This window comes from Ranitomeya variabilis, chromosome 2, assembly GCF_051348905.1.
Source record: "Ranitomeya variabilis isolate aRanVar5 chromosome 2, aRanVar5.hap1, whole genome shotgun sequence".
Taxonomy (NCBI): Eukaryota; Metazoa; Chordata; class Amphibia; order Anura; family Dendrobatidae; genus Ranitomeya; species Ranitomeya variabilis.
Window position 1 is genome coordinate 480,952,918 of NC_135233.1, and position 17,002 is coordinate 480,969,919.

The window sequence follows — 17,002 nt, forward strand, 5'->3', positions numbered from 1 at the left end:
TGTAGCTGACTTGCGGAAATGGGCGCTGACACAGCATACCTTGACCAGAAGCTCTGGTATATTTGGATAGATTTTCAGAAACCGCTGAAGTATCAAGTTGACCACATGGGCCAAGCATGGTACGTGTATGAGCTTGCCAAGCTTCACAGCCGCCACCAGGTTACACCTATTATCACACACGACCATGCCTGGTTTGTAGGTTCATTGGTGAAAGCCACAGATCTGTCTAAGCGGTTATTCTTTTCAATAGCTCTGCCATGGTGGGTGGTTTGTCTCATATACAAATTAGCTTATGCAGAGCCTGTTGCCACCTTGCTGAGACAGTGCTGCAGAGCTTCCACCTTCCAGCTGATATGGCCAACGTGCTCTCAAATAGCACATCGGAGATGGAGGATGAGGAGGAGCAGGAGGCTGTGTAGAAACTGGTGTAGGAGATGAAGGAAACCCGGATAGAAATAGGGCTAGCAATTCTCGGAGTCGGTAGAATATATGCCGTGCCATGATGGAACTCGGTCATGGCCTCCACAATGTTCACCCAGTGTGCTATCAGGGAGATGTAGCATGTATGGCCACTAGTGATTATCTACATGTTGGTCAGACAGATAATTGAGTGATATCCCTAATATCTATCTATTGTGCTATTATCATCTAGCTATCTGTTATCTATCTATTTTTCTATTTATCTATATTTCATCCACTTATCTGAGTATCTAAAGTACATATTCATCTATTTTATATGTATATATCAATCATTTTTTCTATCTATCGGTCTATCTATCTATATTATCCATTTTACAGTGGTGCAGTATTTTACATAATTTTGTACTACAGGCATTTTTAATATTAAAGTATCACAAATTAACAAAGAGTTAATGAGGATGTATGTATTAGGCCAAATCAATACAGATAAGGCCACAATCTTTTTCTACAGTTTGAGAAATGCATGTGAAAGAGGCATATCATAGCCAAATACACACACATAGAGTATACAGTCCACACCTTATTCCAGCATCCTCCTGTGCACCTTCAACTAGAGGAAAAAACTGCAGCTCCACCCTAATTACCTGTGTGGAGCAATCCTGGAACAGTGCCGAGTTGCTTTTAGAAGTGTATATAAAGATCACCACCAGACTGACCAACCCGTTCCTTGCCTCTCCTCCGCAGTAGTGCCACAGCTACTAAGAAGATGGGAACCTTCCATAGGCTCCCGCTGTGGATCCTACTGGTCATCTTGGGCCCATTGAATGGTAAGTATTTATTCTAGGAAAAATAATTATTATTCCTAATAACTGGAGATACAAACTCTACATATTACATTTTTCCAATCATTCATAGAAAGTGTTCACATATTCTATTTTTAAGTTTATGGATCATAAATCTTGTTGTATATGGTAAAAATCAGAAATTTGAAATCTTTGAAAGAGTAAGAGGAAAGTCTACAGGTTCCATTGTACCGATATATAAAACTGTCAGAGCTGTCAAATACTGGCTAAGTATTTTATTACTGCATAAGAAGCATTAACTATAGATTCTGCTATTCTATTACTTTTTTTACTATTTATTATTATTTTACCCCAATTTGTAACCGTACATGACACATATAAGTGTATTGTTCACCTGTTTTCACATTGTGTCTACATCTACAATGGGATTTTTTTTATTTATTTTCAGTAAATCTGTGTAGAATTATAATAAATTGCATGTTATAAAATGTTGCAAACTTCATTCTTGTGTGTACAGTTCGTGGACCAACCCTGCAATAGTTTTTATAGCAAAGGACAGGAGAAATAAACATTATAATATTAATAAAGAATAGATTTCATAAATCAACCCTTACATTTGAATAATAAGCCATTATTAAACAGTTTATCTGCATCTTTAAAATAATGATAACATCAAGTGACTCAGCTCAGCTGAAATCTCAGTGAAAGTGTATCTTATTTCCAAGCAACAAAAGCTCCGAAAACAGGTGTATGATTACATCCCAGCACATCTAGGCATGAGTTATAGGAGAACATGTGTAATATTGAGCTTTTTTTTCAACACCATTTGCGCAAGAGAAAATGAGAACATCAGAAAACCTAAGTGTGTTCAGATTTGATCTTCAAACTGTTTAGATAACAATGAGATTGTAAGGAGATTGCAGATTGGTTATACTTGTGGGCCACTCGTATTGCTTTAAGTTTTCTCTTGTGACATCTTAATTTGACAAAACACAATGCTTTAAATGTCTAATATTAATAAGAGGTTCTTGTTCACTTAGGTTAGGTTCACACATACAGTGTGTTCTGTAGAGCATTATGTTAAAAATTCTGTTGGAATCTCCCCAAAACTTGACATTGCCTCATTGGAGCCATTTAATCAAATAAAGCCAACAGAGTCACTATATGGCCTCCAACCTGGCAATATTTGACTTTTTTTTAACTTAAGAAAATGTGATAGACTGATAGGGAAAAGAAGAATACTGTCAGGATATTGGCTTTGTCAGCTTCATCTAAGTAAATGACACAGTTGGGGCTATGTAAGGTAATGGCACAGTTGGGGCTATGTAGGAGAATGGAACAGTTGGGGCTATGTAAGGTAATGGCACAGTTGGGGCTATGTAAGGTAATGGCACAGTTGGGGCTATGTAGGAGAATGGAACAGTTGGGGCTATGTAAGGTAATGGCACAGTTGGGGCTGTGTAGGTGAATGGCACAGTTTGGGCTATGTAGGAGAATGGCACAGTTGGGGCTATGAAGGTGAGTAACACAGTCGTTGTTATGTAGGTGAATGGCACACTTTGGGGCTATGTAGGTGAAAGGCACAGTTGGGTCTTCTCTTGATTTCCGGTTGAAATCCAATAGTTCAGGGATTCTGACCGACACCTAGACATAACACTAGATGGAGAGCTTTGTATAAGTGTGAACCTACTGATATAGTTGCATTGTTAGACATAGGTCTTATTATGTGCACTCTAGAAGATGTTATTTAAGACTAGCCAAATATTTGTTTGCATATGTTGACATTTAAATGAATATATTATAGATTATTAAAGTGGGTAATACTAAACTCTACCACTGGAGAGAAACATAGATGCAAGAAGAGTAATAGAAAATCATACTTGGAGTTATGTAGGTGGATGGCACAATTGGGGCTATGTAGGGTAATGGCACAGTTGCTGCTATGTAGGTGAATGGCCCAGTTGGGACTATGTAATGTAATGGAACAGTCAGGGTTATGTAGGTGAATGGCACAGTTGGGGTTATGTAAGGTAATGGCACAGTTGAGGTTATGTAAGGTAATGGCACAGTTGGAGTTATGTAGGTGGATGGCACAGTTGGGGCTATGTAAGGTAATGGCACAGTTGGGGCTATGTAGGTGAATGGCCCAGTTAGGGTTATGTAAGGTAATGGCACAGTTGGGGCTGTGTAGGTGAATGGCTCAGTTGAGGTTATGTAAGGTAATGGCACAGTTGGGGTAATCTAGGTGAATGGCACAGTTGGGATTATGTAGGTGAATGGCACAGTTGGGGTTATGTAGGTGAATGGCACAGTTGGGGCTATATAGGTGAAAGGCACAGTTGGGTCTTTTCTAGAGTTTCGGTTGAAATCCAGTAGTTCAGAGATTCTGACCGACACCTAGACATAACGCTAGACGAAGAGCTTTGTATAAGTGTGAACCTACCGATATAGTTGCATTGTTAGACATAGGTCTATTATGTGCACTCTAGAAGATGTTATTTAAGACTAGCCAAATATTTGTTTGCATATGTTGACATTTAAATGAATATATTATAGATTATTAAAGTGGGTAATACTAAACTCTACCACTGGAGAGAAACATAGATGCAAGAAGAGTAATAGAAAATCATACTTGTTGGAGTTATGTAGGTGGATGGCACAATTGGGGCTATGTAGGGTAATGGCATAGTTGCTGCTATGTAGGTGAATGGCCCAGTTGGGACTATGTAATGTAATGGAACAGTCAGGGTTATGTAGGTGAATGGCACAGTTGGGGTTATGTAAGGTAATGGCACAGTTGGGGCTTTGTAAGGTAATGGCACAGTTGAGGTTATGTAAGGTAATGGCAAAGTTGGAGTTATATAGGTGGATGGCACAGTTGGGGCTATGTAAGGTAATGGCACAGTTGGGGCTGTGTAGGTGAATGGCTCAGTTGAGGTTATGTAAGGTAATGGCACAGTTGGGGTAATCTACGTGAATGGCACAGTTGGGATTATGTAGGTGAATGGCACAGTTGGGGTTATGTAGGTGAATGGCACAGTTGGGGCTATGTAGGTGAAAGGCACAGTTGGGTCTTCTCTAGAGTTTCGGTTGAAATCCAGTAGTTCAGAGATTCTGACCGACACCTAGACATAACGCTAGACGAAGAGCTTTGTATAAGTGTGAACCTACCGATATAGTTGCATTGTTAGACATAGGTCTATTATGTGCACTCTAGAAGATGTTATTTAAGACTAGCCAAATATTTGTTTGCATATGTTGACATTTACAGGAATATATTATAGATTTTAAGAGTGGGTAATACGAAACTCTACCACTGGAGAGAAACATAGATGCAAGAAGGGTAATAGAAAATCATACTTTTTTCCTTTGTTCTCCCTATTCTGAATCCAAGATAGGCATGCTTCACAGTAGTACACTAAAATCTCAATGTCTTTTCTTGTTCCTCTAATGATAGATAGAAAAGAAATTCTACTTTAATATACAAGCTTGTAATGTAACATATTTTTGTTTTAATTTTACTAATATATGTAGTTGTAATAAGCTATAAGCCATAATAAACTTGATCTTTGATATTCATTTTTACGGTTAATGTTAATCAGTTCTACGCAAGAAATCTGCAAAATGTCTTTCTTTTTAAAATGCAATTTTGTTAAATGTATCTTTATTTTATTTTTTCCTAGCTCAAGAATATGGAGACTACAATGTCGATCAGACAATTGACTACAACGTTGATGAGACAATGCAAGGACAGCAACATCAAGAGCACCAACAACCAAACAGTAAGTGTTAGTTATCAATATCATATACTTCTATTATATATATCAAGATAATGGTTACAAAATAGTACACTATGTCAACATGTTAGAATATTTACTAGGAAATATATGTGAAACATCAATGACATTGACACCAAACATTATACATTGCTCTCCTAATATCCTCTCTAATTATTTGCAGTTTTATTAACTGGACCTCCAAGAGTATCAGTGATCCCAGTGGCATCAAACACTGTAGTGAGAGGTAAGTCAATGAGCTTACATTAATATTCTGCACGTATGCTAGAAATATGGTAAACTCTCATTATGCATTTACTACTCGAAGTCAAATAAATCATTAAGGCGAGTGCTATGGGGCCCCTTTGGATATAGGGCAGAGTCAAGATAGTCCCCGTTTCCTTTGATGTTGAGTTTTGAGAGCCTATGAAGGAAACCTATAAAGGACTCTTCCCTACAGACACAAAACGAGGGTTATGGAAATGGATGAGGAGGGCAACTAAGCACCAACTTCTTCCATCTTGGTATGACCAAGTTTCATAAGGGGTGCAAAGTTTATTCACTGCCTCCTCTAAAGACAGCATATCCCTCCTACTATTATGTAAGTTATCAGAATATCATTTGTGCTCATGTTTAACTGATGCATCAATTTTTAAATTTTTGCCATAATTTACTTGCTGGTATAAATATTACCTGCAATCATAGTTACATTAATCTTTTTACTTGCAGCTATCAACATAGCTCACAATAACAGAGTTTGCAGCACCTGGGGGAACTTCCATTTCAAGAACTTTGATGGAGACATATTCTACTTCCCCGGTACTTGTAACTATGTCTATGCATCTCACTGTCAAAGTACATATGAGGACTTCAACATCCAAATCCGTCGTGCTGTTGTGGACAAAACTCCAGTGATTGACAAAATCACCATGAAACTTGATGGACTTGCAGTGCAAATCAACCGCAATACCATCTCAGTAAATGGAAAAGAGTGAGTGTCCTTATTATTCTAGTGTGCTAATGAAAAATTAGAAATAATGTGAATGTCATGTTTTGTATTAACTGCTGATATCCTGTTCTTGTTCAGAGTCCAGCTGCCTTTCACTGGTTCTGGCGTTCAGATTGAGAAACATGGTGTATATCTCTCAGTGACCTCCAAGCTTGGTCTGGTCTTCATGTGGAACGATGATGATAGTCTACTGGTAAGAGCATCAAATTGATATATTGACATATCTCCAGTATTGTAGAAGGTGGTCAGGTGTAGAAGAATTTATCTTGACCTCTAATAGTATGTGCTTAACAAGATCTTTAATTTTTACCCTTTTGTGCAGCTGGAACTGAGTGAAAAGTACGCCAACCAGACCTGTGGTTTGTGTGGGGATTTCAATGGCATCTCTATCTACAATGAGTTCATTTCCAATGGTAAGATTTTATGCTTTCTCTTATAACATGCTTGTATTATATATTATTTTTCAAGTAATATTTTAAAAGAGGTTGTCTGGTCTTGAACTACAAGTGTGCAGTCACTTTATGTCAATGTAAACTTCTGAATCTTCACATCGCATGCATATCACTTATTTGAGGTCACATAACAACTCTTCCCAGCCCTGGCACCGGAGAATCCTCACAGGGTGCAGTGCACGCAATGGGAGGATGCACAAGTCTGAAGACACATAAAATGGTTTCAAACTTGCAGTTTAAGACTGAAAAACCTATTTAATGAACATAGATTACGCTCACCCATCAATATGCATTTGTGCAAATGATACAGAGTCCACCATGCAATTCTTGTCTTACACATGGCAAGTTTGGATTCATCTTATAATAAATCATGTCTGTAGGAATGCAAATCACAGAATCCCAGTTTGGAAATCTTCAGAAGTTGGATGGACCCACAGAACAGTGCCAAGATGTGCTTCCTACACCCAAGAGCAATTGTACTGATTATGTAAGTAGAAGATCATAGCCATGGCTTTTGTGTTAAAGCAACTCATCCAGTGCTAAAAGTATGAAAGAAAATCTTATATCGATGCTCTGTGTTTATAGGCATCATAGTGGGATGTTCATTCTTAGGACCATTTCTATTAGCTACAATGAAAGTCTGCAATATTCTCCTTTCGTAGGTGATATCGTGGATTTTCTTCCACCCTAATTGAGCAAATATGTTAAGACCAGATTTATATTATATATTTGGAGCTTATGCAGCAACATAAATGTTTTAGGAAACAATTCAGTCACATTAACTTTTTAGGAGTCTTTAAGAGCCTCTTTTTGTGTATTATAGGAAAACATCTGCGAGTCAATTCTTCTGGGTGGAACATTCTCTAAATGCCATTCATTGGTGGCTGTCGATCAATACATTGAAGCTTGCGTACAAGACCTGTGCCGGTGTGATAGCGATACTGTTGCTCTTTGCTTGTGTGATACATTTGCTGAGTACTCCAGGCAATGTGCTCATGCTGGAGGTGAACCAGAGAATTGGAGAAATAAAGATCTGTGCCGTAAGTATCTTCTGCGGTTGTGTTTGCACAGATACAAGAATGTTGTACAATGTGTGCAAAAAACATTGTAATAAAGGTCACAGTTGTGAATTCTCTGACCTTGCTCATTAGCACTTTATCATTGACACGGGCAGTAATATACCACTTTTTTTCATTTCAGCTAAATCATGTCCATTCAACATGCAGTACCAGGAATGTGGATCTCCATGTGCAGACACTTGCACCAACCCAGAGAGAAGTACTTTATGTGAAAATCACTGCTTAGAAGGCTGCTTCTGCCCTCCAGGTATGCATTTTCTATATTATAAAGGAAAGGGCAAGATATTAACAAAGTAGCTTTAAATATTTTACGATGTAAGTAAAGGATGCTTTGCTATCAAATCAATGCAAGTATTTCATGCTTAATCCTAAAGTGACACCGTTAGAACTGAGTGGAATGTGCAAAATTCAAATTCGCCAGATCACACACATTTTCCTGGGAGATTTGCAGCAAAGTTATTATCTGCAAATTGAAAATCCCTTATTATTGCATAATAAATCTAAGATGTAGAAAATAAGAAAAAATACTTACACTCACCTCTCCTGTCCACTAAACTCTTCACTATACCCTGTATAGTCCTTGGTGTATCTTCTTATCAGCTCTGCTGTGTTCGGAAGTCTTGGGCCTCTTCATAGTAGGCCAAGACTTCTGAATCTCATGAGCCCTGAGACTTTTCTACACAACTGCGTGTAAGGTCATGATGTCATGACTTCACGACGCGTGGTGTGACATGCGCGGAAACATCCCGGAACCTCATCAGAGTAAGAAGTCTTGGCCTAGTGTCAAGAGGCTCATGTTTTTAGTACGCAATGACAGTGATAGAAAGATGCGTCAAGGACCAAATGCGCAACAGTGAAGATCAGAAAGGTCGAAGAGGTGAACGGTATGATGAGTTTGAAGTAATTTTTTAAAAATGTTTCCCTTTTATAGCTCTTTACGGTGGAAGCAAATTGCTAAAAAAAAATCTGAATTTTGGTGAATGTGGATTTTTAAAATATTCAATTCCACTCAAATACATTCACTCATCTCTCATATTTAAGGTTGCTGTCTTTTGGAGAAGCCCTAAGGGTGAGTGTCCACGGTAAGTAAACGCTGCGTGATTGACGCTACAGCGTCAAACACGCAGCGTCCAGATGTTCCAGCATAGTGGAGGGAATTTTGTGAAATCCCGTGTCCACTATGCGTGGAAACACGTAGGCGGCGGCCCTGCGACTCCGGACATGCTGCGCGTCTTTTCAGATCGCAGCATGTCCGTGCTACCTGCGGCGACGCTGCGTCGCCGCAGGTAATATCACAGGGCCCTATGGCGAGGGGTGCGATGATCCCGGATGTGTACAGTACACATCCGGCATGATCGCGTCCCAGAAAGGGGGCGGGGCTTAGCGCTGAGCGGCTTCGCCGCTGCGGGGATACCGCCGGCCATCCTGAGCGTGGACACGCAGCCTTAGTGTGTTCCAAGGAACCCAAATTAGTTTCATAGAACCCTGTTTGGAAAGAAAATGACCTCCTCTTGGGAAAAATCACCTTATTTTTCTGTTTGTTGTAGGTACCATTTTTGATGACATCAACAACTCCGGTTGCGTCCCACTTGAACAATGTGCATGTACATTCAACAGTAACAGCTATGCTGCCGGAACATCATACAGCACAATCTGCAGCACTTGGTGAGTATATAATATGGCTTAATAGCAAAAAAAAAATGTGCACCAGTTTCAACCATCTCAATGTCATCATCAGATGATTGGATTGAAATGATCCACAGGGCCATAGTATCATGTTATCCAGTTTCCTGTGCCAAAGAAATGGTGTCCAAATAGTCACGCTATGAGTTGTAACTGCACTGAATATTTACAGACAGTGGTATCAGCGGAGAGCTACCCTTTTCCCAAATGGGTGGTGTGTAATATGAATTTGTAGCCAATCATAATATTAGCCTGCACTCGGATTAATAACAACACCCTTCAATCAAACATTAGGTGATTAAGTGCAAACTCTTCTCTTTGATTGATAGATAAGTAATAGGACATTGAGGGCTTGTAAGACATCGCCACCCTGATATGCATTGTTCACCACTTGGCTCTAATCTTTTGAGTGTTGACTTTGGCTTATAGAGATAAGAACTGGTTCTTGGAGATTGTCAACTTTGTGTTACCTCTCTATACATTTTGGAAGCAGGCCACCTAAACCACCAAACATTATTTAATACAAAATTCTAACTTCCTACCAAAACATGATAGCATTTAAATCCTTGACATTTTTTGTAGCCCCTCTAGTTGGATTCCTCAGGGCAATTGTGTATAAAAGTTGTAGCAATTCATAATCACTATGCTAGCAGTTTGTTAACATTGCATATAATTATAATTATGCAATCCCATAAAAGCAAAAATATATTCTTTATTTTAAAAAAATAACATAAGAAAACAGCTCAAAATCCTTGTAATTTGGATTTAGATGTCAAGCTGCCCCCCTGGACAAACATGTGTAGGTAGACATTGTGTTTTCTTTACATTCCTTGGTGGTGTCAATAACATTTTTTAGAGCTTGTTCACACTCCTGTGTGGGTCTAAAAACCTGCATTCTTTTGTTCATTTTCAGACCCCCTGATATGCAGTGTGCAGCCTGATCCAAATTTCAGATCTTTATCTTGTGGGAATGTCTCTCCCAGTAATATAGGCTGGATGTGATGGATGTTAACTCCAACACTCCATTTATTTCCTCTTCATGTGCTTTCCTACTTTTCTAAAGCCTATTTTCTCTGTCCTCACTGAAACTGTACATTCTTTCTCCCCTCTCCACACTGAAGAGATCTGTGTACAGCCTGCTAGCCCAACCTGCTGCTATGTATAACACTGAGAGTGGGGAGGGGAGGGAAAATATAGAGACCTAAGGCTTTGACAGATTTGTAATAATTTTGTGAAATATTTAGCTTTAAAAAGGACTTAAGGACTGTTGTAGTAAAAATTTGCAAAGTTGGTTAACTTTCCATTCAGGAAGAAAATGAACAATAAAAAAAATTGTGCAATGGTATGCGTAGCTATTAAAAAGTACCTTTTGTTCAAAAACCCACCAAGACCGGCCATTATATATGTGTTTTAGACGTGTTGTCTATTATTTTGTTTCTGTGTGACACTGGGTTACTTGTATTTTGTGCAGTTTGTGTGCAGGAGGAAAGTGGAACTGCAATGACTTGCCATGCCCTGCAACCTGCTCTATTAATGGAGGATCACATATTACAACTTATGATCAAAGTCATTACAACATACATGGAGACTGTAACTACGTGCTAACTAAGGTGAGGCAAGGCAATCCGAGACTAGTTTGTCTAAGAGAAACACAATTATGATATGTAATTGACAATATACTGTTGATTGATAGATAGATTCTATCTATCTATCTATCTATCTATCTATCTATCTATCTATCTATCTATCTATCTATCTATCTATCTATCTATCTATCTATCTATCATGAAAGGTCTATTGTCATGCCGCACCATAGCATCAATATGTTGTGTAACATTGAATATCAATTTTCTCCATACAGGACTGCAATGGAAATTCTTTTATCATATTGACAGAGCTGCGTAAATGCGGTTTGACCGAAAGTGAGACTTGCCTTAAGAGTACTACTCTTATCATTAATGGAGGAGAAACAGTAAGTAACAATCAAGCTGTTTCCCAGAATCCAGTAAAATGCCTATTTCTGTTTTCTTATACACAATCAAAAAATTGCTTGCACACTTATTTTCACTAGTGTTACATAAATCTCACTGTGCCCGATGTTTGATTTTCAGCATTGCTATTATTGCTATGTAGAGCGCATATATATATTACTCATTTGTTTTTTTTGTTGTTGCTTATCTTAATGTATGTATTATCTCTGAAGCATATATTTCTAGTGAATGCCCTTACTTGTTAGTGACCTGACCTTTGTGTCCCCCAATAATTGCTATGATTAAGGGTATGCAGAACTGACAGTATCTCAGGCGCTTACGGTGGCTCACATGTTGTGAAAGAACTGTAATAAAACCCCTTAGTACAGCAAGTTATATGTCTAATTTTCTACTTTGTAGGCTATGGACCTTTAATGGTCACTCAATATTGATTTTTAGAAGAATGTTGGGAATGTATCTTCTTCTTCACCAATCTCCTATCTTCTTACTCAAACAGATCATTGTAATCAAGCCTTGTGGTAGCGTCTTTATAAACAGCGTCTATACTCTGCTGCCGGTATCTGCAGGTAGGATATCACATTGAAATTATTTAGTAATAATTGTGGTCATTTCATCTGCCAAGTTTTTTAAAGTGTACCACCTTTTATTTCAGCCAATATAACCATCTTCAGACCTTCATCATTCTACATTATTGTTGAGACAAACTTAGGAGTACAAATGGTGGCTCAGCTGACTCCATTTATGCAGGTTTACGTGGCATTGAACCCATCATACAAGGGTCAGACATGCGGTAGGTTTGACTTTTCTTTAATGATCTTACATTTGCAATCGTAGTTTGGAGGACATTCTTCTTATAGATGTTCATCTTCTTAGGTCTCTGTGGAAACTTCAATGACAAGCAGTCAGACGACTTCCAGACCATCAGTGGTGTCATTGAAGGCACAGCTGCATCCTTTGCCAACACATGGAAGACCCAAGCAGACTGTGTAAATGTTAAGAACGTCTATGAAGATCCTTGCTCCCTGAGTGTTGAAAATGGTAAGATTGGCATCAATTATGTTGCCGATGAGGAAACTGTGGTTAGAGTTGAATTTTGAATTAATGAATATATTGTATTATATTTGCTATTCTCCTATATTACAGAGCTATATGCCCAGTATTGGTGCGGTCTTATATCCGATCCATTTGGTCCATTTGCTGCCTGCCATGCTACTATCAATCCACAGGTTTACCAACAGGTAAGGTTATCCAATTGGGACATATGACAAATGGAAAAATGCATTCTTGTTCATTTAAGAGGAGGTCATTAAAATATATATAACTTACAATCATCAATAAATATGGTATTGTTTTTCTCAGAATTGTATGTTTGACACCTGCAACTGTGAGAAAAGTGAAGAATGCATGTGTGCATCTCTATCAGCCTACGTCCATGCCTGTGCGACCAAAGGAATCATATTGACCGAATGGAGAAGTGATGTCTGCAGTAAGTCTTTGAGACATAAATATAATGCATGCGCCTAGAGATCCAAAGAGATCTACCCTTCTTCATCTGGGGCTCAAAGCGCTATGACTCATTAATGTGTTGAGTGTTCAGCTGCTGTACCAAACACAAATTATTGTGGTAGAATCTTTTCATAAAAATTATCTTACAGAAACGTTTTGAAACTGATTGATTCACAGAAACCTTAGCTTCCACTAATAATATATAGATTTTAATTTTCACATATATTATCCATTTTTAATAGCTCTTTTTCATACACAGCTAAATACATGAACAACTGCCCCAAAACATTGAGCTACACCTACTCTACCAGCACTTGCCAGCACACATGCCGATCCCTGAGTGAGCCTGATGTCACCTGCAGCATCAAATTTACCCCTGTGGATGGCTGCACTTGTGCCAAAGACTTCTACATGGATGACAGCGGCAAATGTGTTCCTGCCGAAGCTTGCCCATGTTACTTTAAAGGTTCCGCTGTACCTTCTGGAGAAGTTGTCCATGACAATGGGGTCATGTGGTGAGTGTGCATAACCATACAGATGAGCATTTTACACCAATTGTAAAACAACTACTGCAATTATAAAAAATATGATTTTAATATTCTCTCATTTACAGCACTTGCAATCTGGGAAAACTCACCTGCATTGGAACAGTTAAACCAAGTAAGAACATTAATTTTTCAACCTTCTTATAGTTATAACTATACTATCCTGCACCTGAGACATGGGAAATTTACCTTACAATGTTAGATGAATCATGCATGGATTTTTTTAAAAGCTCTGCCGTGCATCATTTTGTGTATGCCTACAGGAGGCGGACCCTCAAACGCAGTCTACTACATCTGGGTGTCCGTCTTCTGTAGGTGTATACTCCCGAAAATGATGCACGTCATAGCGCATGTTAGCTCTGTTGTCACCATTATAGTGTATAGTCCCATCTGTGCATGAGTCCAAACCCTGTTTTGAGGGAGATTTTGGACATACGACCCAACGAAGACACAGATGTGATAACACCCTTAAAAAATGAAATTTTTACAATATCGAGAGTTAATGGGAAGTGGTTGGTCCCCACTTTTTCAAAAGGTTTAATAATACTGAAATTCTGAAAATTGTGCACATTTTTACACGAATCTACACTTTCAAATAGTCATCATATAATTTTCAGACCTTTGGTCGGTCCAACATATGTCTAATGTATTTCTACGCATGTGCTAGTGAACTTCAGTGCTTTTTTATACTGGTGTATGAAATATCGATTATAATCAATCTACTTGATAGATTTTCTGCCATAGCCCTGTATATCCATACAATTGCCAACACATAAATGCTTTCAGGCACCCCAATTTTACCATTACGCTCTACCACTGTTGTATTATTCTCATGAAGTTCCTTATTTTGCCATAATATTTCTCATTATCGTTCTAATTTATTTATTCCTATTAGAATACTTATCTGTATCTTATGTTTTCAGCTTGCACTGCTCCTATGGTTTATTTTGATTGCAAGAATGCTTCAGTGGGGACCAAGGGTGCGGAATGCCAGAAGAGTTGTCAAACCTTGGATATGGCTTGTGTGAGTATTTCTGACAGATTAGATGCAAAGAAAAAATATATAAAACATACTAACCCTATAAAGTTTCTAATAAGGAAATAACCCACTTTTATTTTAACATAACACATTAATGAGAACTCCAGTATTCTAATACAGCACTTTAATTGGCATGTATAGGCAAAAAGTTAATTTAGAATGTTCTCTCTGCCTGTACTCACCATTAGAGGGAGCTTATTATCTAACTGCATACTGGTTTATTATAGAATTCAATGTATGAGTGGTATGATGGAAAGGAGGCATCCATGCTGTCTAAAGGATATTATCGAAGAGAATTATTTTATGTCAGAGGCTAAAGTAGTGAGATTATGGCAGTATCTAAGCCAGGATGTTGAAGGATTTGTTAAATGCTTGCAAGTCATTTAGATGTCATCATGGAAGCATATTACAAGTTATGTGTACTAGATTATTGGAGATGGGTGCTTCATCCGTATTACACCTATTATGTTAATTAAACATTTTTTTTTATTATATTTTACAGTACAGTGCAAAATGCGTATCGGGCTGTGTGTGTCCTGCAGGACTGGTCTCAGATGGCAAAGGCAGGTGCATCAATGAAGAAGAGTGCCCATGTATTCACAATGATGCCACATATCAACCTGGCGAGAAGATTAAGATGAAATGCAATACTTGGTAAGAGAATTAATTTCTGGTTAAGAATAAACAAACCTTACCAAACGTTGATACCTAAAATTCTGTGGAAAGTGTCATTTTTCATTTTTCCTTATATGTTAACAGTACCTGCAAAGACCGCATGTGGGAATGTACCAAGGAACCCTGCCTGGCTACCTGTGCTGTATATGGTGATGGACATTACATTACCTTTGATGGAAAACGCTACAGCTTTAATGGAGACTGTGAATATACACTTGCACAGGTAAAATAACTATATGACATGAGCCTATATATTTGTGCTCATTAATTTGCTTAATATATATGTCTATTCTGGGAATTTTAGGATCACTGTGGCAAAGACGGAAGCAGCAACACCTTCAGAGTCATCACTGAGAACATCCCATGTGGAAGCACTGGAACCACTTGTTCTAAAAGCATTAAAGTCTTCCTTGGGGTAAGAAAAAATTGTACAGATAAAACCTTCAGACATGTTAAGAACTATTACCCAGACCTAAGGATTTCATACAGATTGTCCACGTACGTGGGTTCCCTATCTACATAGAATGTCCCACTACCTGAACATGACCCATCAATACATTTTATGGATGGTCATTCTTACAGTACTGTCATCCTGAATTGGCAAAACCAGATGGTCTCTAAGGTTTCCAAGATGTATATCTGTGTGATTAGTTGATTGCTATCTTAAGCAAAAGGGTTATTGGGACTGTCATTAGACATCTTCTTTAGCAGAATGGTGCTTTGCATGGATTGTCATGAACTAGAAATTAATTTTCCATTTGCAGACCTTTGAGTTAATTCTTACTGAGGAGCACATTGAAGTGGTAGAACGAGGAATCGGAAAAGTCGCTCCATACAAAGTCAGGAATATGGGGATTTACCTGGTTATTGAAGCTGATAATGGTCTCATACTCATGTGGGACAGAAAGACCAGCATTTTCATCAAGCTCAGTAAAGACTTTGAGGTAAAACTTTTTTGTGCATCATTCCGCTTCAATAGTTTCTTTTTTCTTTTCTTCATATGAAGGACAATATAGACCGAGTTGTAGAATGTCAATGTCAATGATTTAAACCTTACTAAATTGTATATATCAATATTACAGGGTAAAGTTTGTGGTCTATGTGGAAATTACGATGGAGATGGAAATAATGACTTCACCACAAGAAGTCTGTCTGTGGTTGGAGATGTTACAGAGTTTGGAAACAGCTGGAAGATGTCACAAACATGCCCTGATGCCAATGTACCCAAAGATGCCTGCAGTGCCAACCCCTACAGGAAATCCTGGTCACAGAAACAATGTAGTATCATCACCAGTAAAGCCTTTTCTGCCTGCCATGCTCAGGTAGGAGCTCTATAGTATTTCAATTACTTTTTTCTTTCTTAATTTACTTCTGTATGGATATATTTTCCATTTCTATTGCATATCGTGATTTACTTAGTACAATGTTGGTTGACTTCCCTCCGTAGATCTCCCAACTTAAGCTGAATGTTCCTCTTTATCACTAACTCAAAGTTGAACTTTGAAAATTCTAGAGAAGAGAATACAGTGATACATAACTTGCTATCAGAACAAGCTCATTATAATACACTATCGTTTTAGAGACTAAAAATTGCCAGATTTTTACTAAAACCTTATTGCAAAAATGCCTTTAAGCCAAAAGCACATGCATTTAAGTAAGAGATGATCTTAACATCAAGAATAACTTCATGGATATAGATATCATTTAGGCTGGCTCTAGATAACAACAAAAAAAAAATCATAAGAACCTGAAGATTTTGGTGACATCAACTGGGTTGAAGGACTCTCTGGATCTCCCCAATTGCAGATGTTATGAGGATTGTTCATATTGGTTTTCAGCATGCCCTTTTTCTTGGGAGAGAAGCTGCATAAAGAGGGCTCTGGCAGAGGTTTATTTCCATTTTTTAATGTAATCAGCATGCACAGAGTTGGGGGGACATTTATCTCTTATGTATGACTTCTTCAAATCAACAGAAGCTTAAAAAAGTCACAATGAGATGGTAGAAAAAAAACATAAAAAATGCA

At 38.1% G+C, this 17,002-nt stretch overlaps 1 protein-coding gene across 1 annotated transcript in view; it reads left to right on the top strand.

Annotated features, from left to right (window-relative positions):
• The first annotated feature begins 1,148 nt into the window (after positions 1-1,148).
• Positions 1,149-17,002, top strand: part of LOC143803849 (mucin-5AC-like) — a 47,620-nt gene continuing 31,766 nt past the window's right edge. Inside the window, exons 1-25 of the mRNA XM_077281613.1 lie at positions 1,149-1,247; positions 4,907-5,005; positions 5,184-5,246; positions 5,729-5,990; positions 6,087-6,201; positions 6,331-6,421; positions 6,841-6,947; positions 7,284-7,500; positions 7,661-7,786; positions 9,087-9,204; positions 10,694-10,832; positions 11,084-11,194; positions 11,710-11,779; positions 11,866-12,003; positions 12,087-12,251; positions 12,357-12,451; positions 12,573-12,699; positions 12,979-13,234; positions 13,333-13,379; positions 14,188-14,288; positions 14,806-14,957; positions 15,063-15,201; positions 15,283-15,393; positions 15,743-15,922; positions 16,061-16,300. Of these exons, the coding sequence (XP_077137728.1) occupies positions 1,187-1,247; positions 4,907-5,005; positions 5,184-5,246; positions 5,729-5,990; positions 6,087-6,201; positions 6,331-6,421; positions 6,841-6,947; positions 7,284-7,500; positions 7,661-7,786; positions 9,087-9,204; positions 10,694-10,832; positions 11,084-11,194; positions 11,710-11,779; positions 11,866-12,003; positions 12,087-12,251; positions 12,357-12,451; positions 12,573-12,699; positions 12,979-13,234; positions 13,333-13,379; positions 14,188-14,288; positions 14,806-14,957; positions 15,063-15,201; positions 15,283-15,393; positions 15,743-15,922; positions 16,061-16,300 (3,330 nt within the window). The 5' untranslated portion in view covers positions 1,149-1,186. The remainder of the gene's footprint in view (positions 1,248-4,906; positions 5,006-5,183; positions 5,247-5,728; positions 5,991-6,086; positions 6,202-6,330; positions 6,422-6,840; positions 6,948-7,283; positions 7,501-7,660; positions 7,787-9,086; positions 9,205-10,693; positions 10,833-11,083; positions 11,195-11,709; positions 11,780-11,865; positions 12,004-12,086; positions 12,252-12,356; positions 12,452-12,572; positions 12,700-12,978; positions 13,235-13,332; positions 13,380-14,187; positions 14,289-14,805; positions 14,958-15,062; positions 15,202-15,282; positions 15,394-15,742; positions 15,923-16,060; positions 16,301-17,002) is intronic.